Source organism: Leucopleurus acutus (genome assembly GCF_964270905.1).
Source record: "Leucopleurus acutus genome assembly, chromosome: 19".
Lineage (NCBI taxonomy): Eukaryota > Metazoa > Chordata > Mammalia > Artiodactyla > Delphinidae > Leucopleurus > Leucopleurus acutus.
This window is the reverse complement of record NC_139161.1, coordinates 49,311,494-49,338,202: the sequence shown is the minus strand read 5'-3', so window position 1 is coordinate 49,338,202 and position 26,709 is coordinate 49,311,494. Positions and strand designations below refer to the sequence as shown.

Genomic DNA, 26,709 nt, shown 5'->3' with positions numbered 1-26,709 from the left:
ACCCTGCTAGCTGTTTGAGGGATCACGTAGTGTGGGGACACTCAGCTCTGTCACAGTGAGCCCTGTTAGAGTACAAACCAGGCCCTGAGCCATCTAGACAGGGTTTTTTTTTTCTCTCTCTCTTTTTGGCCACACCGCATGGCATGTGGGGATCTTCGTTCCCCAACCAGGGATCAGACCCATGCCACCGGCAGTGGAAGCACGGAGTCCTAACCACTGGACCACCAGGGAAGTCCCCATCTAGACAGGTTTAAAAGTTTCAGTGTAATATGTTTAAAAAAGCATATGTGATGTGGAATAGATCTAAAGCATGTTATTGGTGTTTGAAGGAATAAGCCCTTAACACTCTGGCCAAGCCGAATTATTACCCGAGGCTTCTTCATAGCAGGGGCTTATTGCAACAGCCTATTTATTTTTGGTTTATAAAGTTTGCCTTATTAAAGTTGATAGCATTATTTAATACTTATAGGTGAAGGTTACAGAAGTGAGGATTTAATTTCCTGGTCCTCTGGGTTGATTTAGTTTTTCTTTAGGCTGTCGTAAGGATTTTGAAAAAGTATTTCTGGTAAACAGAGAAAGCATATGGCAGGTTGATGTTGCTTATGTAACCAGTTACACAGAGTTTGAGCTACCTGGATTTTCTCATAGTTTTAAGAAGTGAAGTGTTTTTTGTTCTTTGTTTATAGCTGCTCTTCTACTCCAGAGGTGGAGCTGACTCTTCTGGCTTTTGCACTAGCAAGAGGGAGTGTTGCCAAAGTGCTGAGCTCTCTGTGTACTGTCACTGACCACCTGGACACACACTATGATGCCTCATCCCTCATCTCATCCATGGCATCAGTCAGGCAGAACCTGCTCCTTAAATATGGTAAATGACCTCGGCATGATGCACACGTCATAAAACCATCACCAACGTGGGATTTCCTGGCATCTTCTTATCTTTTCGTGTAGTTTGTGGGCTCGGTCGTTGTAGTTATACAATGATTTCTGGAAGAGCGTGTCTTCTTTGGGGCTGGTAGGGAGAAGGGAGATGTTGGTTCATTTATGGATGCATTAGCAGAAGGGGACCTGAGTGTTCACTACGCTGTACTCCCAGGATTTACTGGCCTAATCACTTAGGCATGGTGGCCATTTGAACACAGCCATCTTTGATAAAAGTATGGGAGTGTCTCATGGTGTAGGTCAAGAGGTTGGGAAGTTGGAGTACCTCTCATCTGGAGGAGGGAGGAAACTACCCCAGACCCAGAGCAAAGGATCCTTGTCTTGGAATCCATCCCTCTGCATCCTCGTGATAGTTTATAGCTGGTTGGGACAACATAGATGGTCATACATACATGCCTGCTATCACTTACCCCTCCTGGGCCCAATGGTAGTCCATCTTAGCACTTTTCTACTGACCCAGGGTGGGGCCTCCTAATCCTTCTCAACACAGGAGTCCATACAGCTACTCTCAGATGACTGCAGTGGACATGTGCTGTCCTGGCCTCTAGTGCTAAAGTTTCTGTCCACAAGTACAGTGTTGGATCCCATCCTCTTCAGTAATAGAGGCAATACTGTGATACTTCCTCATGATATTTGTACCTTTGCCTAAATATCACTTTATAATAATGTATTTTATGTTTAATTTTTTAAGTCTGACAATCGATGTCTTGTAAATCCAGTCCCTCCCCAGTTTTGGAAAGGTCATTTTTTTGGAGGGGTAGGGGCCCGTAGAAGGCACAGCCAAATGGGAGGGATACGTAGTGTCTGGAAAGTATTCTCCAGAAAGGTTTTTGATTCAGTTTAGCAGTTATTTGAGCAGGGAGCACGGGATGGAGGAGGAATGCATAGGGGGACTGTTCATTATTGATAATGTTCTAGTTCTGGGTTGGGTTATAGGTTAATAGGGTTATAAGGTTTTCATTATATTATTAAAAGAAAAAGAAAATTTTTCAGATTATAGCAAAAGTTGATTTTTATAATTTTGAAAACTTTCAGAATTTGCCTGGAGACGTTTTAAAGAAACAAGACCTAGAATGCTAAGACATTATTTATATATTTAAATGCAATTACAATAAAATTAATTATTGGCTCCAAAACAGTGTCTTAGGAATTCTTCCTTTCCCCCCACTCAGCACACAAATATGTTGAGCCTGTGCTCTTAATCTGTGTCTTACAGTGTGCTTCATTTCCAGCTAGTGGTTATTCTAAAATGATTCTCCTCAGAATTACTTAGGGACATAAGCTGTACTTTGTTTCTTTCAGGAAAGCAGAAAAGGATGGTGTCAACTTTTGTCTAATATTACTTCCTATTTTAGCTTTTAAATGGGTAGATTTTTACTGAGCAGTCTGGGCGTCCACAGGCTCTCCATTTGCACTAATGAGTTCTAGTTTCCATTTTTTCGTAGCGCTAGCTTCAGGCTGTCTCTTTCTCTTTCTTTTCTTTGATCAGGTAAACCTCTGCAGTTGATTCTTCAGGCCTGTGATGTCAAGGGAAAAGAAGAGAAGTCAGGACCTGAAAACCTCCTTGTTGAGCCGTGGACGAGGGACGGTGAGTGGTGGACCTGTCGGGTTTTAGTGAGTCGAAAGGGCCATGGTGCTCACTAGAGGCTGTGTGAAACCGCACTGTGGTCTTCGAAACTTTCAAGATATGCAGTCTTCACTGCGATGTCCTTCAGTTGGTTTCAGTGGTTCCTGAACATTTGTGTGATTTCTTTACTACAGTGTTGCCCCCTGCTAGGTGTCAGTCACCTGTAACAACTTAAAAGTACTTGAGAGCCTTCAGTTTTGAAAAGCAAAGACTTCTCCTCTTGGAATATAAAAAGTTACCATTTTTAAGTTCAGACTGTCTTTCTGTTGTGTTATCTCAAAGTATTGAGACACTCAGTGGATCAGTAGCACTTAGTGCTAAAAACGTAGCTTAAGATGAGGGTATTTCTCCATATGGCTGCTCTGGCATTTGAAGTGTCTGGAAGGAAGCCTCACTCCTTCCCTGGCGTCAGCATGGTGATTGCTGATGTGCTGCTCAGCGCTGTGGCTCTTTTCCTCATCCAGGGAGTGTTTGTGAGTCTCTTCCTCATCCGTCTTGTTGGCCCGCTGGTTAGTCTCCTGCACATGTCCCCTTCTACTCACTATACTGCTTTGACTATTGCCAGTTCAGAAAAGGACGTGGAATGTTCCAGCAGTTATCAAACATTGAAGGGAACTGGCCTTACCACTTTGGACTCGGTTTCGCCTTGGCTTGCCTCACAGCAGAACAGACCTTGTGCATTCTCAGTAGTCGCCTCCTCTCTGTTCTGTTTCCTGTGGTCATTAACACCAGTGAAGTGAAGACGCCTGGGAAAACGTGCCTCACCAGTCCCACCTCCTCCTGGTGGTCTTCTTAAGCCATGACTACCGCATGAGACAGGCTTCCTGCAGTCCTCGCTGAGCAGCTCAGCCTCTGCAGACACATTTCCTCCCCCACATTCATCTCCTGCCACCCTGAAGGCCACCTCAGACCGCGCAATCACCTGCCGTCCAAAGTGGGGTTGGGAGGAGGTGGTGGCAGCTCTTTGCCCGTTTCCCCCTTCCCACACTCAGGAAAGCAAGACCACTCTACCAAAGGCCCTCTGCAGTTTTCCTTTGCTCTCTGAAGAATTGGGATTTTTGTCTCTGGAGTATGTAAGGCAGAATCTTCTTAAAACCAGTGTATGGATTTTTTTTTCATACTCTCATCATCATCTACTGAAAGGCCTCTCTTATTTTAACTTACTTTTTTAAACTTTTATAACAATTTCAGATTGTCTCCATCTAGTCTTTCTTTTTAAAGACTGTATTTTCTTTTTTTAAGAGCAGTTTTAGGTTTACGACAAAACTGGAAGGAGGTACAGAGATTTCCCATATGCCCCCTGCCCCACACGTGCAGAGCCTCCTCCAATATCCACATCACTCACCAGAGTGGTACATTTTTACGAAGGGTGAACCTACATGACATGTCGTAATCGCCCGAAGTCCATAGCTTACTTTAGGCTTCACTCTTGATGTCTTCCATTCTGTGGATTTGAACAAATGTATAATGACCTATATCCATCATTATAATACCATACAGGGTGTTTTCATTGTCCTTAAAATCAGCCTGGATTTTTAACACCATTCTAAGTCTGAAAGCACCACAGGTTTTTCTGTAGCTATTGAAATGCATTTGCTAGCTCTTCTGCCTGGTCTGATTTGAATAGTTTGCTACTCTCCCTGTGTATTATCCATCCCCCTCTCCTCCCTGCCTTCCACCTAACCTTGCATGGATAAATCGCATAAACTAGTTGTAGTGTGTGGATTTGTTACTTTTGTTGTGTTTCTGATGAGCACCCAGGTGGGATGTGACTGGGCGTGGAGAGGAGCCTTGGTTTCCCCTGGTTTCTCCCTCCACAACCGTCACTGTCTGTTTCTTGTAACTCAGGTTAGGATTCCGTCCTCTACAAAAAAATGAACCTGACGAGACAGGGAGGACAGAGGAAAGTCCTCACAGCCGGAACTGTGGGGTTTTGAGGAGTGATTTGTTTCTTCCCCTTACGGGGGCCAAAGCTCTTTTTCACTGCTACCTTTCAAGTTCCCCAGCTTCTGGGAAACACTGGACGTTCCCCCTTGCTGCACAGAGTGCCCGGAGAACACGAACGTGGACACTCCGAGGGCTGACCTCCCGTGAGTCACAGCCATGGGTCTGGCATTTTAAAGGAGTGCAGACTGCTGCCAATAGAACTGAAGGAGTAGGGTTATTGAATTCTTTACGTTTGAGATTGGTTATTTTCTTCCTGTCATTTTAAGAGAATAAATTGGGCAGGAGGGGCATGGTGTCCAAACAGTTGTAGCTTTAAAATATTATAGTTAGACTTATGAGCTGGTTTTTTACCAAGAAAAGGAAGCACAGAGGTTTTATTTATTTACTTTTTAAGCTTTATTTGTTTAACGTATGTATTTATTTGGGCCTTAAAAAAATTGATGGCAATGTTATTTTAAAAGAATCTGATTCTTTTGACTTAAATTATTGCTTCAGCTACTTTGAGACTAATGAAAACTGGCAGCTACTCCCAGGCAGCATTTCGGCCTTTACAATAGATTTGATTAGTTAGAGGCATCCAGACCTCCTAGGAAAGGTGACAGTTCAATAAGTGGGATAGTTTTTAGTATTACTGTTAGTAGAATTGTGTGAATTTCTGGCCGTATGGCTTCTTAAAATTGTCTGTAGAATTACTATTTGATAGCATTAGATCAATAATAGCTTCTCCCTGTGATTTAGTAAAGGTTCCTTTGGATTTAATTTTCTTGGTTTTGGTGACAAATAATGCGTATTATTTAAATCTCTTATGGAGATTTAACTTCACAAATTTTTGTTTTATTGAACTCAGTGTAATGAAATAAGCATGAAATTGGTTTTAGTCTTTTCATCTTGATAAGGCAGAGTGGTTGAAAGCAGTTCGTGGTTTCAGGAAGAATGGGTGGTCAGGCTGATTTGAGTAAATGTGTAAGTTATATAATTTACAGAGGTTGGAAAGAGAAAAGCAGCTTTGGATTTAACAGACCTTTTTGTAAATTTTTAAAGGATAATTAACAACAGCAAAAAAGGTGAACCACAACTCTCATACAAATATAAAATGAAGACGTCAATCTTTTTATTTATCCCATTAATTACTGAGGGAACCAGTAAAATGTTACAAGCAGGTCAAAAGAGAACTCATTAATACACATAGACCAGTAAGAATGCTGACACGAATCTACAGATGGTTGCAAAATTGGTCAGTCTTCATAAGGAATAATCAGCTATGTTCCTATAGACACAATTTTTATTTGTGTGGACAAGAATCTTTTGCATTACTGTTATTATTCTACAATTTACAGAGTTGTAAAATAGTTCAGAGACAAAGAAAGGTGGAGATGACCCAAAGAGTGCACTGAACAAACACCCAGCATGCTTTTCTTGCCCATTTCAAAGACTTTTACAGTCTTTCCTGAAAGAGTATTCAAGAAGCTATCTAATTCCTCTCTCAGCCTTTAAGCCTGCTTGCTTCTAACAGCCCAGCCAAACGTCAGTCATGGTTTCAGGAATGGTTTAGAAGGGTGATTGATTGTCCAGTCTTTTGTCTCTTTGAATTAAAGTCACAGTCTTTATCAACTTTTTATTTCTTTATCGTTACCTCAGAGCTGAGCGGCCTGTATAGTTGAAAAGATTTTGCTCTGACCAAGTTATACCTGGACCATGATCTGTTACCTCGGTGTCTCTTGTGGGGGGTGGGTGGGGGGGGGTTGCTTCTGCCCAGAGGGGAATTCTTTTTCTAATTTTCTTCTTTCTTTTTCTAATTTTTATGAGAGAACCAGGTAGACTAGATGCCCTCTGCCTCAAAGGATATGCTTTGGTTTTGTTGGTCTTAGTTCTTAGGGTTATTACAGATGCCTCAGTCATCCTAACTTTAGTTTTTCTTTTTTGTAGGTTTTCTTACAGAGACTGGAAAAACCAGAGCAAGTACTATTTTTTCTACAGGAACTGAATCTGCCTTTCAAGTTACTCAGATCAGAATTATGGTAATTCTTATGCTGCCTTCTTTAGGAAATGTTACTGCTATTTTTAAAAATATGATTGTACTTCGGAGGTCCATGTCACTGGTTTTTCATTGAACATTTAGTGATTATTTATTCTGTGTCAGGCCTGTAGCAGAGGGCAAGGGCACAAAGATGAATAGATTGTTAAGTCTGTAGATGGTGTGAGTATAAGGATCAAGAAAAGTAAGGAATCATTTCTTGGGAAGCAGCTTTCTTACTTTTCCAGGACTTAATGTATTTTAAATCTCATTTTGTTGGTTTGATTTTTGCATTAAGCTATTTGAATTTGACCATATTATTTGGGAACAAAATGGCCACAGAACTTTGGTCCCTTTGATGTACTTTATTTAGATCTCTATTTCCAGGTTCGACGTGGTGGCATTGGTGCCCAGTGTGGGTTGGTGTTTGCCTATAATTCATCTTCTGATAAATTTCATGCAGAAGAACACTTCAAAAGGTTTGAAAAATATGACAAATGGAAGCTTCAGGAATTCAGGCAATTTGTAAAAAGCAGGTAAGGAACAGAATAAAAATCTTTATAGTTAATAAGATTGTATACATTCTCTTATTGGTGAAATACGTTTTCTTTATAGAAAAGTTGCCACTAACCCATCTTCAGTGGCCATGAGCATTCATTGCTTTCTGGCAGCACATGTGAAGACATATATTTTAATTTGTTCATAGTCTCTTACTCGGTCCCTTCTGTGACCAGGTGTACACATCTTCAAAATGGTTGGGTAATAATACATGCCTGAATTGTGGGCAGCCTGAGGTCTCTAGTCTTATCTAGCCACTGGAAAATTTACCCAGGCCCCAGCTTCCCTCCTCCTATTTTTGTGTTTTTACTGAAAATATTTATTAAGCACCTACGATGTGCTAGGCCTGATGCTAGGTACTGAAGATACCGTAATGAGCAGATTGGCCCGTTCCCTGCTCTGTAGAGCCTACTGTTTAGCTCAGAAGACAGGTGATAAAGCCTGCAGTGTCACAGTACTATAAATGCGAGGTGGGTAGGAGGGATGAGGTGCTCTGGGAGCATATTGCAGAGCACCTGACCTGATCAGGCAAGGCTTCCCGGAGGAAGTGTTGAATATGGTTGAGCTAAAGCTAATTAACTACTTGAAGAAGTGGAAGGAGAGTGGCCTGAGCAAAGAGCAGAGCAGAGTTGAGAACTCAGGTGGGGTCTGGCGTACACAAGGGACTGACAAGCCCCACGTTGCTGAGGTGTGCCGTGAGTTGGAGAGTGGGGAGAGGTGAAGCTGGAGAGCTAGGAAAGGGTCAGGTTGTTAAGGCCCTTTTGTCTCTGTTTCAGGGTTTAGACTTTATCTTGAAAGCCATGGGGGCAGGGGAAGGGAGCAGGGTGGAGTGTGTTGCTGAGGAGCTTCAAGAAGAACGAGGAGAGATCGCATTTGTGGTTTGGAAGTGCTGCTCTGGAGCCTGCTATGTGAGGTGGGCTGGAGGAGAGCGAGCGGGGAGGCCAGATGCAAAGGGGGGAGGCTGTCACGGTCACCTGGGAAGCCAGAGTGTGGGTAACCTCAACTAGAGCAGCAACAGGAGCCATGGAGAGACGTGGACGATTGAAGAGACGGCTAGAAAGTAGAAGCGGCAGGACCTGCTGAGTGACTGATGTACAGCAGGAGAGAGAAGGAGGCTTAGGCATCAGTGAGTCCTGGATTCTTGGCTCGCCAGAGGGGACATTGGTAGCGCCTTTTTCTGAGACAGAAAATATCTCGGGGAAAACAGGTTTGTGGGAAGATGATGCTCTCAGTTTTGGTCCTGTTGCATTTGAGGTTCTAGGAAGCCTCTGAGATATCCCACAGCTAGTTGGATAAACAGGTCAGGAACCTGGAAGAGATGTTGTCCTGAAGGCAGAGATATGAGAGACATTTCGGTGGTAGGTTTTTGTTTGTTTGTTTGTTTTTTTGCGGTACACGGGCCTTTCACTGCTGTGGCCTCTCCTGTTGTGGGCCTCTCACTGCCGTGGCCTCTCCCGTTGCGGAGCACAGGCTCCGGACGCGCAGGCTCAGCGGCCATGGTTGATGGGCCCAGGCACTCTGCGGCATATGGGATCTTCCCGGACCGGGGCACGAACTTGTGTCCCCTGCATCGGCAGGCTGGCTCTCAACCACTGCGCCACCAGGAAAGCCCTCGTTGATAGTTTAAAATGAATTAGAAGAGGTCATTCTGGAGGAGTGTGTGGGCTGGGAAGAAAGAACAGAGACCTTAGGTCAACATGCTGAGAGGCACTAGCATTTATGGGGCAGCAGAGAAAGGGAGGCTGAGCAAAACAGCCAGAGAAGCAGCAGGGAAGCCAGGGGAAAATCGTGGTTAAAGAGGTAGGGAGTGGGCAACAGTGTTGGATGTTACCCCGGAGTCGGTGAGGTAAGTCTAGAAGTGGACTTGTTGGATTTAGCCACAGACGTCGTTGGTGACCTCTTGGACAGTGTTACCTCCCTTATTACTAGTAGCAAGTTAAAACTCATGCAGCTGAGCCCGAGACTTGCCCTGTTTGCTCCTGTATTTCACAGGTAGTGGGGTGCTGGAGTTTTTACTATCACTGAGTACTGTACTACTAGGCTTTCATGTACGTATGAACCACCAATAATTGTGTGAAAATGCGGATTCTGAATCAGTGGTTCTGCCTGGGGCCTGAGACCTTCATTTCTAACAAGCTCCCCGGCGACTCTGATGCTCCCTGACCACGGATCACACGTGGAATAGCAAGGATCTAGAGTAACTTCCTCTCTCTGCTGGACTTCCTTTGGTGGCATTCCTGACAAAGGGTCACTCAGCCTCCCTAGGATATCCTTAATGATGGAGAACTCACTGCACTTCAGTAACATATTCTATGTTTATTGAAATCTACACTTGTAATTTCAACTCTGTGGTCTTAATTTCAGCCCTCTAAATGAATTGAAACAAATCTCTCTCCCATCATGCATACATGCTTTTTTAAAACATGCTTTTCTTTTAAACAGTAACTAGAGATACACTTGTTTTTAAGTAGCTGTGTCCCACTCCTGGGACATATTAATATAGGGTTTTTTCCCTAAACCTGCTGTCCAACAAGATCTCTCACATCTTGCATAGGATGATTTTTTTTGGAACCTAAATGCAGGCTTATTTGCTAGTCCCTTGTTGATTTTAGCTCCTGGTTCCAGCCTGAACTACTCTGACATCCTGATTTGCTTGGGCTACATATTATCAGTCCCTCTCCAGTTTGGAGGTCAAAATGGTAATAAACATGTGTCTGTCTTCTTGCCTTTTTTTTTTTTTTTTGTCTGCCCTCCGGTCAGACATTGGTCAGTTAGCACACTCTGGGACCAGCTGTTTGGTTGCTGTACATATTTAAGAGGACTGATTCTTAGCTCTGTTTTCTCCACCCTGCCTGTGAGTGGGTGTAGTGAGCAAGGTTGCTTCTCCCCACTCTCTGACATCCTGCCAGCTCTCTGTATCTCAAGGATTTCCTTGATGACTCCCAAAGGGTGAATTGAAAAATCCTCAAACACATCATATTGATGAAAGTCATTGGCATGGTTTTGGGCTAAGACGGAATACCACCTGTCCCATTGGTTTTAGGGTTAACTATATCATGAAAGGTTTATGCTAAGAAAGACTTAACGTAAGAAGAGAATGTTTTTTTCTCTCTGTTACAAAACCTACTCTGGGTCCTTTGTCTTTTTCTTCTTGCTGTTTTCTTCTTGTAAATCCCTGTGTTTGCTTATCTTATCTATACAGAATACCCATGTGTTGGCTAGCTTGTTAGCCTATCACAGACTAAATAGTTTAAAGTTTTAGGAATGTTACTTGAAAAGACTGCCATTTTCTCCTTCTCAGTTATTTAATTCCTAAAAAGGAAGTACCATTCAAGTATCCAATTTTAAAAAGAAACATGGGCTTCCCTGGTGGTGCAGTGGTTAAGAATCTGCTTGCTAACACAGGGGACAGGGGTTCAAGCCCTGGTCCGGGAAGATCCTACCTGCCACGGAGCAACTAAGCCCGTGCGCCACAACTACTGAGCCTGTACTCTAGAGCCCGCGAGCCACAACTGTTGAGACCACGTGCCACAACTACTGAAGCCCGCGTGCCTAGAGTCTGTGCTCCGCAACAGGAGAAGCCAATGCAATGAGAAGCCCGCACACCACAACAAACAGTAGGCCCCACTGGCCGCAACTAGAGAACACCCGTGTGCAGCAACGAAGACCCAACGTAGCCAAAAATAAATAAATTAAATAAATAAATTTAAAAAAAAAAAAAAAACAGCACACAGTTGTACTTCTTCAGCCTTTGAGTTGAAATGCTTCCCTGGAAGGACTTCTTAAGTAATAGGGAAAATCCTGAGGCCTGTGAAGGCTGCAGTTTTCCTTTTTTGGAGCTTCAGGATCTGAAAGCTCCTCAGCTTTTACCCTTCAGTTGTTGCAGTTGTGAATCTCAGGCCGGTCGTACCTATGTTAGCCAGACCTAGGGAAAGAACACTGAACCTGCCTCTCCTTTGGATCTTTCCAGAAGCACACACCAGCTGTTGCATTGTACCTTATTCCTGAGTAGCTTCATCTCAGATGCCTTGACTTCAGGTCTCATTCTTCAGATAAGCAAGTTATCTAGGGAAGCAGACTTTCTCCTTAGTTCCCAGGTTATATTTGGGACTAATAATAGTTCCCATTGCACAGATGAGGAGGCTGAGAAATGGGGAGGATGTTAACGCCAGCTCCCTTGTATTCTCATAGAGGCCCACGTGCCACACCCCGTCCTCGACTGTTAACCGACAGGCCGTGTAAACAAGTTAAATGCCATTTAGGTGGTGCCTTATTCATTAGACCCTTGAGAAGTTTAGGAATAGGAGAACATTCTGTGATTACCTTTGTGTTTACAGGATTGGTTGCCCGTCTGATAACCTTGGCGAGGATGATCCTATTGGCTGGTTTGAGCTGGAGGAAGAGTGGGATGAAGCAGATGTCAAGTTGCAACAGTGCAGGGTTGCCAAGGTAAGTGTCAGTGAGGTGTGGCCTTCGCACACCTGCCCACTCCCCTCCTTTTGTACTGTAAGTGTTTATCAAGCGGTTATTGTGTGCTGGCCCTGTGCCAGCACTGGAACCCTGGAGGTGAATCAGACGTGATCATGACCCTCACGGAGCTCCGAGTCTAGTGGGAGACTCAGATGTATGAGACAGTGTGATATGGGCTGATAAAGAGACACACAGGGGGCTGTTGCAGCCCAGAGGAACAACATTTACCCAGCCTGGAATTCACTAGGGAAGGCTTCCCAGGAAAGTTGGTGCGATGCCAAGTGTTGAAAGTTGATTAAGCTGTCATCTTTAGCCAGGCTGAGAGGTGTGGAGAAGGGCCTCTCAGGCTGAGGGAGCAGTAAGTCCACAGGCCTAAATGCAAGAGAGATGTCTTTTCGTAGAAACAATGGTTATCTGGCTACTTAATTTTTTTAACCTCCGTTGTGAATCTTAGTAAGAAGCTTAAAAAAGAGAAACAAGAACTACCTTTAGGGCTTGTACGTAGTAGGTGCTCAGTAAATATTTGTGCAGCTGAGTAGTGGGTTCTGAAAGGCCCTCAACAAAGGAGCTTTCACTATAATAAGCAGAGAGTGTGCATAGAAGTTGGGCTTTGCAAATGGTTTTAGCTTTGAGCAGACAAGGCTGTGTCCTGGGCTCCCAGCACATGGATTACAGGTAATTGGGGGCTTGGAGATGATCCCTTAGGGCAGTCATTGACTCTTTTCACCATATAGCTGTTGTCTGTTTCAAAATGACTGTGCCACAGAGCAGACGTCCTTCTCTTATTCATCCTGTCTTATCCTGTTTTTGCCTTGAAGCAGGAATAGTGCCGTTTTTCTTATTGTGATCTTTCCCCAAACCTGACTTCAGCGTTTGTATTGTCTCTTCCCTGTTTGTTGTAGATGCTGGGCTTATACTTTGTGTCTCCAGTGCTAGGCATAGTGGTACCTCATTAATTATTAAAGTCACAGGAAGACCTGCCCAGAAAGGCCTTTATCTTCCTTTCGTCAGTACCTGGGGCTTCTAAGTCCTTCTCCTCACCACTGTCTTGTCCTTTTCCAGTATTTGATGGTGAAGTTCCTCTGCACCCGCCAGGAGTCGGCAGAGCGCCTGGGAGTACAAGGCTTGAGCATCAGTGGGTACCTCCGGCCCGCGAGGGCAGAAGCAGAGCAGAGCATCGTCCGTACTCACTGCAGAAAGGGCGTGGAGGAGAGCGTCTGTGGGGCCACACTGCTCCTCAGGACCCTTCAGTTCATCCAGCAGCTCGCCCACGACCTGGTAGTGTTTCCTCAGTTGTTAGACCTCATTCCTTAGGGAAGAGTAACGACAGTGTTTGGGGAAAGGAACACCAACCAGTGAAACCTGGCCCTGCTGAAGCCATGCAGTACGAATGAGGACGGCAGGCATCATGCTGCTGTGATGACGTTGGGAGGCCAAGGGGAGTGAGGCGTTGGGCATTAATGGCATCAGTCAGTGGAAGACGAAGTGGCATGTGGCCACCATCGTGAGGTTTCCTGGGATACACCTACATGCAGATCTTAAAGAGCCCCAGCTTTGGTTGACAGGGAGACAAAGCACATTTGTGGAATTTATGTCTTCTTTAAGTCCTAGAATTATTCCTGAAGTGTAGGTGAATTCTCTTTGTTTACTAAAAGTACCAAAAATAATAACAGGATTTTTTTAAATTGAAATATAGTTGACTTACAGTATTAGTTTCAGGTATACAACATAGTAACCCGATATTTTTATAGATTACACTCCATGCAAAGTTATTATAAAATATTGACTGTATTCCCTGTATTGTACATTATATCCTTGTAACTTAAATTTTATTTTATACCTAGTAGTTTGTACCTCTTAATCTCCTTCACCTATTTTTGCCCTTCCCCACACTCCACTCCCCTCTGGTAACCACTAGTTTGTTCTCTGCAACTGTGAGTCTGTTTCTGCTTTGTTATATTTGTTTATTTCATTTTTTAGATTCCACATATAAGTGAAAACTTACAGTATTTGTCTTCTCTGTCTGACTTATTTCATTAGGTATAATACCCTCCAGGTCCATCCATGTTGTCACAAATGGAAAAATTTCATTCTACTTATGGCTGAGTAATATTCCATCATATACATATACCGTATCTTCTTTATCCATTCATTTGTTGATGGACACTTAGGTTGCTTCCATATCTTGGCTACTGTAAACAATGCTGCTGTGAACATTGTGTTTTTGATACTGACTTCTACAGTCACTAATAAAAACACAGTGACAGTCTACTCAAAGAAAGGTTCTTGCAGCCATCACTGTAGAGAACATGGCTTATCACTCAGGAACCCAGTGGAGCCCTCTCACATGTGCTATGCAACAGTATCTACTCTTGACCTGCATTCTGCTTCAGGGCATGTTCAGAGGCTGGTGACTCAATTTGTATATGGATTGTTTGGTCTTTGTTACTGGAGCTCTCCTATCACAGCAGAAAATAGCAAATGAGAGGGAGATGCTTAGGAGTAGCAGAAGCGATTACAGTAGAATTGATCTTTCAGCCTACATGCAGGGAAGGGTCAAAACATGCTGCAGGATGGTCCTGGACAATAATCATCACCAAGTAAAGATTCCCTTACGTTCCAGGTGTAGAATCTATGAAGTCAAGGAGCTTTCATAGGGATGTGTGTGTATGTGTTATGTGTATATATACATTCACGTACATACGTACACACACACACGTATTTTAGAAAGTTTCACACCAAAAACAGTTGTTCACGGATTTTTTAGTTTAAGAGTAAGCATCAGTTATGTTGGAATTTTACACATGCGGAGCCACCTTATCCCTTAACAGTGAGAAGTAAATGAGCCACTACAATATTTCTCTAAATACATGTTTCAATTTTATTTTTTCTGGTCTTTATTATTTTTTAGGTACAGCAGAAGGAAAGTGGCTTAAAATACAGATCTTTTCTGGACTTCGCGGGTCTTGATTTGCAGATCTTCTGGGATTTTTACAGTAAATTAAAGCAAAAGTAAGTCAGAATTTGCTACAAGGTGATAATCGGATATTGATAAGCACAACTGAAAACAGAGTTTTGCTGTTCTAAATGGACAATTTTTTTCTTCCAGGATTTTTTACTTCCTACTAGTTTATATTGCTCTGATTTGGTTATTGTTGAAAATAAATACCTTACATTTCTACAAAGTGCTTTATTAGGGCAGTGTTTTTGCAAGCATTTTGTCATTTATATTACAACCTTATAATGATAAGCAGGTCCAGTATTATAGTATTCTCATTATACTACTGAAGAAACAGAATCAGAGGTGTATTTCTTTGCCCAGAGTGGGCACAGTCAGACAGGGTCTGTGTTTTCAGACACTACCCAGTCCATTGTTCTTTCCTTTCCACCTTTCTGCCTCTGGTTGGCATTCTTTTTACTGAGCCTGATGCCTTGCGGGGAGAGCCCTTTGTAGATAGTTGTTTGGCTTGGAGGGTAAAAGCAACTTGCATTTTTGCTCTCTGATGTTCTTTGTCTTTCTGTAGCCCTAGGGAAGAATGCATCTGTGCCCAAACCCTGCTTCTGCAGCTCCTCCAGAGCTGTTTCTCCGTGCTGCAAGGAGACGTGTCGGCCACCTCTGAGGACGCCAAGGCTCCAAGCATGAGCCGTAGGCGGGTAGAGGCCGCCAAGGAGCTCTACACACACCTGTGTGATGGTAGGGATTGGGGTTCTTCTTTACTGTGACCCTGAGCTCGTAGCCTGCAGGGCCTTTTGCTTTAGAGAACAGGGGGTCCTCTGACCATGCAAACCCAGGAAAGGGTTTACATCTTTGGAAAATAGGTTTCCATGATCCTCTTTTGAATCATTATTTGGAGTTCAGGATTTAGTCCCTCTTCAACGACTTCCTCCTGGTTTCTGATATACAGTTGTGTTATATTGAGAGTAATTGCTGTCACACTCCAGTCTTTACTTCAGCTGAGACACGGGGATGAGGCTAATAGATTGAGGTGGGGGAGATGATAATATTAATTGAGAATAAAACACATGATCATCTGAAGTTATTTTTAAGGCTTCGCCAAGTTGTGTCTCAAAAGGACAGAAATAATGTAAAAACTGGTACATAGAGTCTTTATTTTTGTTAAACGTAAACAAATAAAAATATAATTTCTTTACATTGCCTAGCCTGTACAGAAGTATTTCTTCGCTCTGGTAGCGAGTGTATGGGCTAAAGCAGATGCATATATTGTAAGTGAATAGGTGGGATATATTAAAGCCGATTATTCATTTTTATCAGTGGTGGATAGGGTGGATGGAGACTCTGCACCCATGGAAATATTGAAACAAGAAGTCAGGAATACCCTTCTTAATGGGGCTGCCGTCTTCTTTCCTGATCGACAGACCCGGCGGGACCATCTCTTCACCATGATGGTAATTATTTACGTTAAAAGTATGGATTCCATTCCAGAACTCTGTTGGGGTGAAACTTATTAGTCTTTGTTTTCTCTGAATATCCTCTCAGTTTCAGTTTCCCAAATGTGTATTTAATACTGTGTGCAAAGTTTTGTGTGGGACACAAGTATCTAAGGACCTAGCGCTGTACTCAGGGTGGGGATGAGAGATAATCCTGACCTCTGTTTTAGAACCTGTTGAATCACAAAGGGAGAGTTTAGTCTCCTTCAGCTTTATGACATGCCTACAACCAAGTGTTCTTTTTAACATTTTAACCTTTTATTTAATATTTATTTTTATTTATGTATTTATTTTGGGTCTTAGTTGTGGCACATGGGATCTTTCATTGCGGCGCGTGGGCTGTTCGTGGTGGTGCGCGGGCTTCTGTCTAGTTGTGGTGCACAGGCTTCTCTCTGGTGGCGCATGGGCTCCAGAGTGTGTGGGCTCTATAGCTGCGGCATGAGGGCTCTCTAGTTGTGGCGCGTGGGCTTAGTGGCGTGCAGCATGTGGGATCTTAGTTCCCCGACCAGGGATCAAACCTTAGTCCCCTGCATTGGCAGGAGGATTCTTAACCACTGGACCATCAGGGAAGTTCCAACATTTTAACTTTTTTTTTTTTTAAATAAATTTATTTATTTATTTGTGGCTGCATCAGGTCTTCATTGCTGTACACGGGCTTTCTTTAGTTGTGTTGAGTGGGGGCTACTCTTCCTTCTGGTGTGCAGGCTTCTCATTATGGTGGCTTCTCTTATTATGGAGCACAGGCTCTAGGCACGCGGGCTTTAGTAGTTTCAGCACGTGGGCTCAGTAGTTGTGGCGCTCGGGCTTAGTTGCTCCGCGGCATGTGGGATCTTCTGAGACCAGGGCTCAAACCCGAGTCCCCTGCATTGACAGGCAGATTCTTAACCACTGATCCACCAGGGAAGCCGCCATTTTAACTTTTTATTATGGGAAAATTAAACACAAAACTAGATTAAATAATACATATAATGAATCCCTCCAACCCCCCAAGTGTACTCATCACGTAGATTCAATAATTATAAACTTAGGCTAATTTTGTTTCATCTGTAATATACTTCACCCACTCCCACCCCCCATTATTATTTCAGAGTAAATCCCTGACTTATTTTATTCATAAATATTTCAGTTTATATCTGTAAAGAAAATACAACCAAGTTTTAATCTTCCCACCCAAAATTATGATTTATCCTAGGAATGCAAGGATGGTTTAACATTAGAAAATCAGTCAATGAAATCAGAGAGGAAAAAAATCATATTGATAAATGCAGAAAAAATTTTAATAAGATTAACTTCTGATGATGGTTCAAACAACAAAACCCTTAGCAAACTTGATATAAAAGGGAAGTTCCTTAATCTCTTGGAGGGCATGTATCCAAAACCTACAATAAACAATGTTCTGGTCTTTGGGACACTGACTTATCCCTTCCAAAGTGAGGTATAAAACAAGGATGCTTACTGTCACTGCTTCTCTTTGATATTATATTAGAAGGCCTAGCCAGTGCTGTAGGACACGGAAAAGAAATTTTAAAAATAACAATCAGAAAGAATAAAACAAATAATCATTATTTGTCTGTTTAGACAAACAACTATTAGAAGTACTGAGAAGGCTTTGATGAAGAAAACGAGATGCAGCATTTAAAAGGGCATTTCTGTATGTAACAACTAATTAGTAAATGCAATAAAAGTGCCCTGTCGGATGCATAAAGCCCCATAGAAACAAAAAAGGGAATAAAAGAAGCATAAAATGTGATGCCAAATGACTGCAGTCTGTTTGGGGGCACTGCCACAAGGAAAAACTGACCCTATATGCAATAGGTGTTTAGAGGAGAATCTTGTTCAGGTTAAGTGATGGCGGATTTCCAAGAGGAGGGAGGATCTTTGGTTGTTTTCAGCTCTCTGCAAAATTTCCATATCAGCTTGAGGGATCAGGTTTTTTTCTTCTAGTTTTATTGAGATATATTGACATACAGCATTGTATAAGTTTAAGGTGCACAGCATAATAATTTGACTTACATACATCATGAAATGATTATCACAATAAATTGGATGAACATCCATCATCTCATATAAATTAAAGAAATCTCAAAATTAAAGAAACAGAAAAAAAATTTTTCTCCTTGTGATGAGAACTCTTAGGATTTACTCTCTTGACCACTTTCATATATAACACGCAGCAGTGTTAATCACATTTATCATGTTGTACGTTACATCGCGAGTATTTAGCTTATAACTAGAAGTTTGTACCTTTTGACTGCCTTCATCCATTTCCTCCGACCCCTGCCTCTTATCTCTTTTTCTATGAGTTTGTTTGTTTTTGAATTATAATTGACCTGCAGCACTACATTATTTCCTGTTATACAGCATAGTGATTCAATATTTCTGTACATTTCAAAATGATCACCACGATAAGTTTATTTCATGATATGTCACCATATGAAGATATTACATAGTTATTGACTATATTCCCCACACTGTACATTTCATACCTGCGACTCATTTAATCTGCAGCTGGAAGTTTGTACTTCTTAATTTCCCTCATCTATTTCTTCCCTCCTTCCACCCCTCTCCCCTCTGGGAACCACCTGTTTATTCTTTGTATCTATGACTTTGTTCCTGTTTCGTTATGTTTGTTCATTTATTTTGTTTTTTAAATTCTACATATAAATGAAATCATACAATATTTGTCTTTCTCTGTGTGACTTATTTCACTTAGCATAATACCCTCTAGGTCCATCCATGTTGTCACAAGTGGCGAGATTTTATGGCTAATATTCATTCATCGTGTGTGTGTGTGTGTGTGTGTGTGTGTGTGTGTGTGTGTGTGTGTGTGTGTGTATCTCACATCTTCTTTATCCGTTCATCTGTTGATGGGCACTTAGGTTGCTTCCATATCTTGGCTATCGTAAATAATGCTGCAATGAATATGAGGGTGCATATATCTTTTCTAATTAGTGTTTTTGTTTTCTCTGGATAAACATCCAGGAGTGGAATTTGCTGGATCATATGGTAGTTCTGTTTTTAATTTTTTGAGCACCCTCAAAAGCCATTACTGTTTTCTATAAAGGCTGCACCAATTACATTCCCACCAACAGTGCATGAGGGGTTCCCTTTGGATCAGTTTTTACTTCGTGAGTTTTAACCTTTGACAGTATCAGCTGACTCTGAATTGTGGATGAATCTCTGTCCCACTTGTTTGCTGGAAGCATTTATCAGGCAGCTGAGCAAATGGTTTTCTTGTTAGCTCGTGTCCCACACGGAAAAATAGAGGACATGCGACCTCTTGAATGACATTGCTGTGTGTTAGGAAAGCAGCTCATTAGCTTTTCCTTTGCCCATCTATCTGACAGCAGTGGTAACGTCTATATTTTTTTTCGCTTCTCGTGCAGATTAATTGAACTGCTGTCATTTGTGACCATATCTTATCTCTCCCAGCCTCTTGTGCCAGGCAGGGCCCCGGGTCTTAAATCCTCTGGAAATCTCCCCCAGTGCCTTGCATAGCAATAGGTGTTCAACACATTTATTGAATTAAGAAAAAAAAAAGTGCCCCCAGAGTAACCCATAGCCTCATCAGGGGGTGTGATTCCTTTAACTGTCACCGTAGGCTGTTCGGACTTATACAGAGAAAGCTTAGATCCTGTTTAAAAAAAACAAACAGAAAGCTCACAAGAAAGGCGCTCTGTCTCTGTCCCCTCCTCTTGGGATGGCCTGCCCAGGGATGAAAATAGACATCTTTTGGAAGTCACCTTCCTAAACATTTGCATCAAGCTTTCCTGCAGGAAGCCTTGAAAATGTCAGCTTCAGCAATGAACAGAAGCAAACCTGCCGTCTCTTGGTTCTGCTCCCTCTTTGCGCTAGGCCAGGTCTAAGTTGGGCCCGTGAGGTGGTCTGCTGACCCCGGCTTTCCCCATGTTTGGGATCAGTGGGCCGTGGCATTTTGTGCTGCTCTAGGGCTCTAGAATGTTGTGGAATAGATTTCCTGAATCCGCAGTGTCTTGTTTTCTAGAAGAATGTCACTGAGCAGGAACACAAGCAGTCCCTGCAGCTCACTTTCCGCTCACTCTGCACGTATTTTAGGTAAGTTTACAGTTCTTTTCAGTTGTCCAGTATTTCAGATCTTTGCAACGTTGTTTTCTTGAGCTCTCCCTTCCTTTCATGTGCTTTTGGAGTAACCAAGTACTTCCCCTCACTCAGCCAGGTTTCTAGAGTGAGGTATCACTAGACTCAGAAGTGACCAAAATAGTGGTAGAATAATAGTCTTGTCAAGAGTTTGCTCCAAGTCCCAGTCACTGTAAGACACTTTAGAGTTGAACCCATGGGGAATCTCCTTGAATGCTTCAGTTTCTACATGATTTTTGAAGACAAAAAAGAAGCTGAAGGAGTTTGGGGTCCAGTCCTCAAGTCTAAAAACCCAGATACCTTAAAGCCCAAGCCCAACTGCAGAGGCACAGAGTGGTAGTTTAGGAAAAATTGTGCTGAGAGGGATGACGTGGAGACCATTACCTGCTTTGACTCCCAAAGAAGCTCATGGGCCTGTAGGTTGCATTATTAGAGGTATAGACTCTTGAAGGAGGGAGGGGACTAAAAGCCTGAGCAGCTGTCTGCAGGTGAGACTATACCTGGTACGGAGGCCAGATTTAGAGGACTGTATAAAATGTCTTCAGAATCGAGTATCAAGGATGATGAAAGAGGCTGGGGCTCATGTGAAGAAACTTTGAAGACACAGGGAATGTTTAGCCTGGATTGTCAGATTAGCAGTCATGAGATTAGGTTTATTTCCTGTTGGTGGCCAAGGTGATTTATTCATCATATTTATTCCCTGGAATCTTTTCTAAGGACTTGAAGATTTATGGGCCTGTGCTTACATAAGTACATGTGGACAGACAGTGGCACAGACCCAGCTGGGACCCTGGCCTTTTCCTGACCCAAACTCCTCACATCCCATAGAACTGACAGTGAAATCTTGCTAAGTTCTCTTTTGGAACCTTTTGAGATAGACAGCGTGAAAATCCCCTTCCTGAAACAAGGTGTCATGACTAATTTGTGTCCTTTCAGTGATAAGGATCCAGGCGGCCTTCTGCTGTTACCTGAGAAAGGCGACCTGGCCGACACGGACATCAGTGAAGTGCTGGCCGTCATGAGCACTCTGCTCTCTGTTGCTGCTCGAGAGGTAACTGATGCCGCTCTGTTTCCTTTGCCTCTTGCCTTTAGGAGACGGGGTAGGGCAGTTGTGGCTCCTTCCCCTTTAGCCCTCATTTACAGCATGATTGTAACTTTGCCTACGACTGTCACACACGAGCACAGAGGTTTCCCCGCCTGCCTTTGCTTCTAGTTAGCAGCTCCTGCAAAATGAGCGAGAGGTTGCTTCCCTGCCCCTTGGTAGTCAGCCAGCAATAAATACCTGAAAGTGCTCATTAAGACTCCCTTTGAAAAGGAGGAATGGGTATTTACTGAGTGCCTTTCTGGTGTCAGTCAGTGAGCCCAGCGCATAGTCATATATTTGTGGTGTGAATTCTGTGGAAAAAGCCTTTAACTTTTTTTAAAATTTAAGATTACTTAGCAAACCCACAGGCTAATCAAATCTGAAAAGATGGTCTCTTTTTTTCTGTGCTAATGATATTTTAAAGTTTTTTTCTTTTCTTTTTTTTTTTTAACATGAAGGATTTTGTTTCTCAAAATGTAGTCCATTTGTCACCTGGATCAGAATCGCCTGGTACATTGTGGCAAACATTTGGATTTCTCGGTCCCACCCCAAGCTACTGATTTAGAGTCTCTGGGGGTAGGGCTTAAAACTCTGCATTATATCAAGTACCCCCAGAGATTCTGAAGTAGCAAAGCCCTGTAGTAGGGGACCAAGCACTACCTCTCTGGATAAAATACAGGAACCAGGGAGGTAGAGGAGATGTGGGGAGAGTGCAGACCACACCCTTGATGTGTTTAATGACGTGGCTGAACTTGGTGTCTTTAAATCTCTTATGTTTTTGTTAGTGCTTTGCTGTTTTCAGGTTGCTTCTGGAGCCATGATTTCGTCCATTTCCAGCTGCCTGCATTGATAGGCCACTCAGCACTTACCCCCCCCCCCCCCCATTTGCTCACAGGGACCTTAGAGAGCTTTCAGTGTGCCTGGGTTGTCATTTGTAGTGTGCTAGGTCACACTGGACTGGCCACTATTTAGACCTAATATTAGTTTAAATTCAGGGTTATTTTTATTTTACTGTGATGCCTGTGTTCTTTAAGGTAATGTATTGACTTTATAAGCCTTAATTGTTTTTAATCAATGCTCTATTTTCTGCTGTCACATTAATATTCTCTTTGGTTATTTTCTCCTTTCTGTCTTCTTTCCAGACCCATCTCTTGAGTCTCCCTTAAAAATCTTACTCCAGCCTACTGCCCATCAGTTTTTGCTCTGCCCTGGTTATCCGTGTCTCATTCTCATCTGTTTTTATTTCTGCCATTTCCCACACTTTCCCTTTCTCCTGGAGCTCATCTAAATTCTGTGTTTCCCAGACTGCTGATTTAAGTTCTACGTTCCCATCATCAGTGCCCCTGGGCAGAAGACTCCAGTGTTCTCACTGGTTTCCGTGGGTGTTAATTCTGCCTCCTGCGTGAGTCGGTATGTGCTGGAGCCAGGACTAAAACCCAGGCTATTCGACTCTTAGTCTTGTCCCCTTTCCACTTGGTCAGGTGTGCTGTGAGTTGTACGTAGAGAAGTGAGATAGCATTTGTCCAAGAGAATTCCTCATAATCTTCACTATTTGGAGATCACGTGATTGTCTTTTCTTCCCTGTCACTTTCCTGTGATACAAAGGAAGTTAGAAACTTCACCAAACCTCCCAGGCCAGGGATCACTGCAGCCATTGAGATATTTCCTTGAATTATCTTTTTGAATAAGAAACATTTATGGTTGTACTAAAGAAGAAGAGTTAGATTTAAAAAAACTTTTTTTCAAGGTGGTCAGAAATGTACCTAGTCTGAAAAATTTCTCGCAAGTCTGTTAATTCAGTAGAGATCCACTAGAAGCCTGCTGCGTGCCGGGCCCTGTGCTAGGCACGGGGGTACAGTGCCAAAAGAGCACGGTCTTGAGGAGCAGGCAAACATGTGATCCGTCATAATACAGTAAGGGCCTAAAAGCGTAGGTCTTGTGGGTACAGAAGAGCACACCTGACCCCATCTGGTGGAAGAAGGCAGTAGAGCTTGGGAAGGGCTTTTTGGAGGAGGTGGTGCTGGAGCTCCTTGTGAGCCCACAAACGGGGAGTCTGATCAGGCATAGAGGAAGGGGTGTTCTTAATAGAACAGCATATGTAAAAGGCCAGTGACAAGATGGGGAAGAGCAGGTATTTGAAGAGGAGAGTTCTAACGGCTAGGCTTCGAACATGTTGGGTTTATGGTTCTGGGAGGACTTCAGGTGACAGTGTCTGGTTGGACCCTCAGGAGCTGAGTCAGTGCTGGAAATGGAGATTTGCAGTCATTCACCAGCAGGTGATAGTTGAAGCCATGAATGTCAGTGTTCTCTCATCGCCTGTGGGCATCTGTGTAGAAAGAGCAGCCAGGAGAGTAAGAAGGAGAGGCAGGAAGAATGTCAGGGGCCACAGAAGCTGAGGGAGGAGAGAGCTTCAAGTAGGACCGTGGCTGGCACAGCTCCCAGGGCTGAGGTTAAGTGGGGAGGCTTTGCTCTCTAGGTGGCAACTAATGCCTTTGAGGAGTGGCTTCAACGAGTGGTGGGTGCAGGAGGGGTAGAATGGCAGGGAGGGGAAAGGCAGGCACAGCAGGTGCAGGCACCTTTTTCAGATGGAACACATGTACACAAATATATATATTGATGCACACTTTAAAGAAACAACTATCCATTTTAAGAAGTGGAACATTACCAGTATTTTTGCAGTCTGCCCCTCCCTGCCCAGTGCCCTTCCATGGCTCACCTTCCTCCTTCCTCATCAGAGGTAACCACCATTCTGAAATCTATATTCATCATTTCCTTGTGTTTCTTTCTACTTATCCCTACATAGCAGGCTTGTTTTCCCTGGTTTTGGTCTTTAATGGAATCATGTGGCATACAGTCTTCTGGGACAAGTTTTTTTCACCCAACAGCATTTTTGAGATTCATGCATGTTGATGTATGTGCTGCAGTTCTCCCCACCCCCACCCCCAACCCACTGGTACACAATATTCCCCTTATGAATCTGCCATAATTTATTTATCCATTTTACTTTGGAGGGAAGGGATAGTTGGGTCGTTTCCAGTTCGGGGCATTTACATGGAAGTAATATATCTTGTGGTTTGTAGGTGCAAGAATTTATCCCTAGAGGTCATTGGACTCTTCAGAGAAACTGGAGAATAAAGATGATGGTTAGAGAGCCGTAGTGGGATAAAGAATTGTCTTTTAAAATGGGAGAGATTTGATTGAAGGCTCAGGGGAAGGAGCCAGAGAGAAAAGGAATTATTGAAGGGGTGTGTGTGTGTGTGTGTGTGTGTGTGTGTGTGTTCCTAAGGGGTGGAAGGGGGAACGTGGAGTCCAACATCTATAAAGGCTCTGAACAGCTGGAGGGCAAGAGAGGAGTTTTCATAATGCCATCTTTCTTGGTCACTTTTGGGCTGAAAGCTCTGTCATAAATATTCCCCACTTCCCTAGAATCTCTTTGTGTCTGACAGCTGCTCTTACAGAATGCCCCTGGCTGTGTTCTGTGAATGGCCTGTTGTAAACACTTTCCATTTCTCTCCTCCCTTGTAGTGTGAGCTGCTGATGGTCGATGGGGCCCAAGGGGAGGTGGGCTCTGTGCTCTTCTCCCTGTTCTGGTCTGTCCAAGGCAGCCTGCTGTCCTGGTGCTACCTGCAGCTGAAGAGCACAGACTCTGGAGCCAAAGATCTTGCTGCTGACCTTATTGAAAAATGTGAGTTTCAGTACAAAATCCATGAAAACAGATAGGTGTTTGGGTTTGACTCTGTGTGTGCTCTCTTCTTAGTACCTCACATAGAACAGAGTGTGTGTTGTTTTCATTTCATTATTACAAATCAGATCTGTCTTCGGGTTGTTTTTTTCTTCTTAAAATGGAATTCTGTAGCATATCTGTTTGCTCAGTTTCCTGTCTGAATGAAGTAGTATGCCTAAGTGTTTTTATTGTACGGTTGGGTCATTTCACGGCCTAAACATTGCCTCTGCGGTCATACAGCACTCTTAGATGATACTGTATTCTTCAGTAGAGTCTGTCTTCCCTGTTTTAATCAAATTATCCAAAAAAGAAAGTCTTGAACTTTAAAAATCTAAGGTACATTTGAGCACTCCTGTGATCTTTGCTGGTACTGAAAATATTCATGTCCCATAAACCCACAGAAAATATTCATGTCCCATAAACCCACAGAAAATTATATGAAACCCAACGGGTTCTGAGAATTTGTATGTAGAAGAATCAGTTCCATCAAACTTGGTCTCCGCAGTCATGTCAAAAATGCGTACAGCATTGAGTCTTGGCTCTTCAAGTTTGGCCTGTCACATGGCGTACCTAGAGGCGGGCCCTTTGTAAACAAAGGGAGAGGCAGACCAGCAACTGGGTTGGTCAGCCATGTACCTGCACTTATAAAAGGGACATCTCCACCCCATGGAAAAGTAGCAAAGACAAAAAAAAAAAAAAAAATCACTCACTTTAAAAGTAAACTTTTACTGAGATTAGCAGTGCTTTTCCCTCCCAGAGGAAAACGTTTGTATGACACTGAAATGGTCTCATGGTCTTCTCTGACGGGGAATTACCTCTACAGCTTCTGTGACCCTCTCCAGCTTTGTCCTTGATGATGACCAAGTAAGTGATGTTTCTACCATATAAAATATTAATTATTTTCTTTATGTTTTGGCAGATGTGGGACAGTTTCTGGCACGCATGAGAGTGATTTTGGAATCCCTTTTGTCACAGTATAGCGGGAAGACTGTAGTAGAAAAATTATGTAATTCGGTGTTTTCAATGGCAGCTCGTCAACTGGTAAGACAGAGTGGCAGCCATTTGTAAGGGGTGGGAGGGGGCAGAGTCTGAGGTGGACGCTAAGTGCTTCGTTCATCTTCCTGTAGGTGATCTTTCTGCTGGACTTTTGCACATTAGATATTTCACACTGCACGCTCTTGAGAGAGTTCAGTGCCCTGACAGAGCTGTTGAAGGAGCTCTGCAGTGACCCTGATGGAGGACTGAACAAGGTACCTCGAGCTGGCATTTGAACCTGCTTTGTATCCCCTCTTAGGAACGCTGTGACCACACGTAATGAGACGTACCACTCAGTTACGGGTCTACACGAATAAGTTACCTCTAGAAGAGCCCCCTCTGTTTTATCAGTACTTTATCAGTGCCTATCAACTTTATCAGTGTTGGTTTTGACAGCAAGAATAAATGCCAGTCTGAGTTGATTTGGTATATGGTCAGCATTAGACAGGAGACACAGAGGAAGCTGTACATAGATTAATTTAATTGTTCTACAGCACATGAAATTATATCAAAACCATGTGAATGATTAACCAAATTGAAGTCCAGAAGAGAAAATCTGTGTTGAAAGGCAAATTAGAGGGTTGGGTATTTAAAAGCATTTTCTCCCTTACTCAGCCTTACAGGACAAAATGCTTTTTCACTGTCTTGTTTGAATCTCACAACTCTGTGGGAGTAGAAAGGGCATATATTTAAAAGCCTATTTTAAAGACAAAAAAAGCAAAGACGGAAAAAGAGAGGGAGAAGAC

At 43.0% G+C, this 26,709-nt stretch overlaps 1 protein-coding gene across 2 annotated transcripts in view; it reads left to right on the top strand.

Annotated features, from left to right (window-relative positions):
- Positions 1 to 26,709, top strand: part of ZZEF1 (zinc finger ZZ-type and EF-hand domain containing 1) — a 114,666-nt gene that overhangs the window by 30,980 nt on the left and 56,977 nt on the right. For both annotated transcript variants that reach the window (XM_082860183.1, XM_082860182.1), the window contains exons 8-21: positions 687 to 865; positions 2,429 to 2,527; positions 6,440 to 6,531; positions 6,915 to 7,063; positions 11,423 to 11,534; positions 12,618 to 12,833; positions 14,467 to 14,567; positions 15,080 to 15,249; positions 15,829 to 15,962; positions 20,008 to 20,078; positions 21,057 to 21,171; positions 24,730 to 24,889; positions 25,848 to 25,969; positions 26,056 to 26,178. In XM_082860183.1, coding sequence (XP_082716309.1) covers positions 687 to 865; positions 2,429 to 2,527; positions 6,440 to 6,531; positions 6,915 to 7,063; positions 11,423 to 11,534; positions 12,618 to 12,833; positions 14,467 to 14,567; positions 15,080 to 15,249; positions 15,829 to 15,962; positions 20,008 to 20,078; positions 21,057 to 21,171; positions 24,730 to 24,889; positions 25,848 to 25,969; positions 26,056 to 26,178 — 1,843 coding nt within the window. The remainder of the gene's footprint in view (positions 1 to 686; positions 866 to 2,428; positions 2,528 to 6,439; positions 6,532 to 6,914; positions 7,064 to 11,422; positions 11,535 to 12,617; positions 12,834 to 14,466; positions 14,568 to 15,079; positions 15,250 to 15,828; positions 15,963 to 20,007; positions 20,079 to 21,056; positions 21,172 to 24,729; positions 24,890 to 25,847; positions 25,970 to 26,055; positions 26,179 to 26,709) is intronic.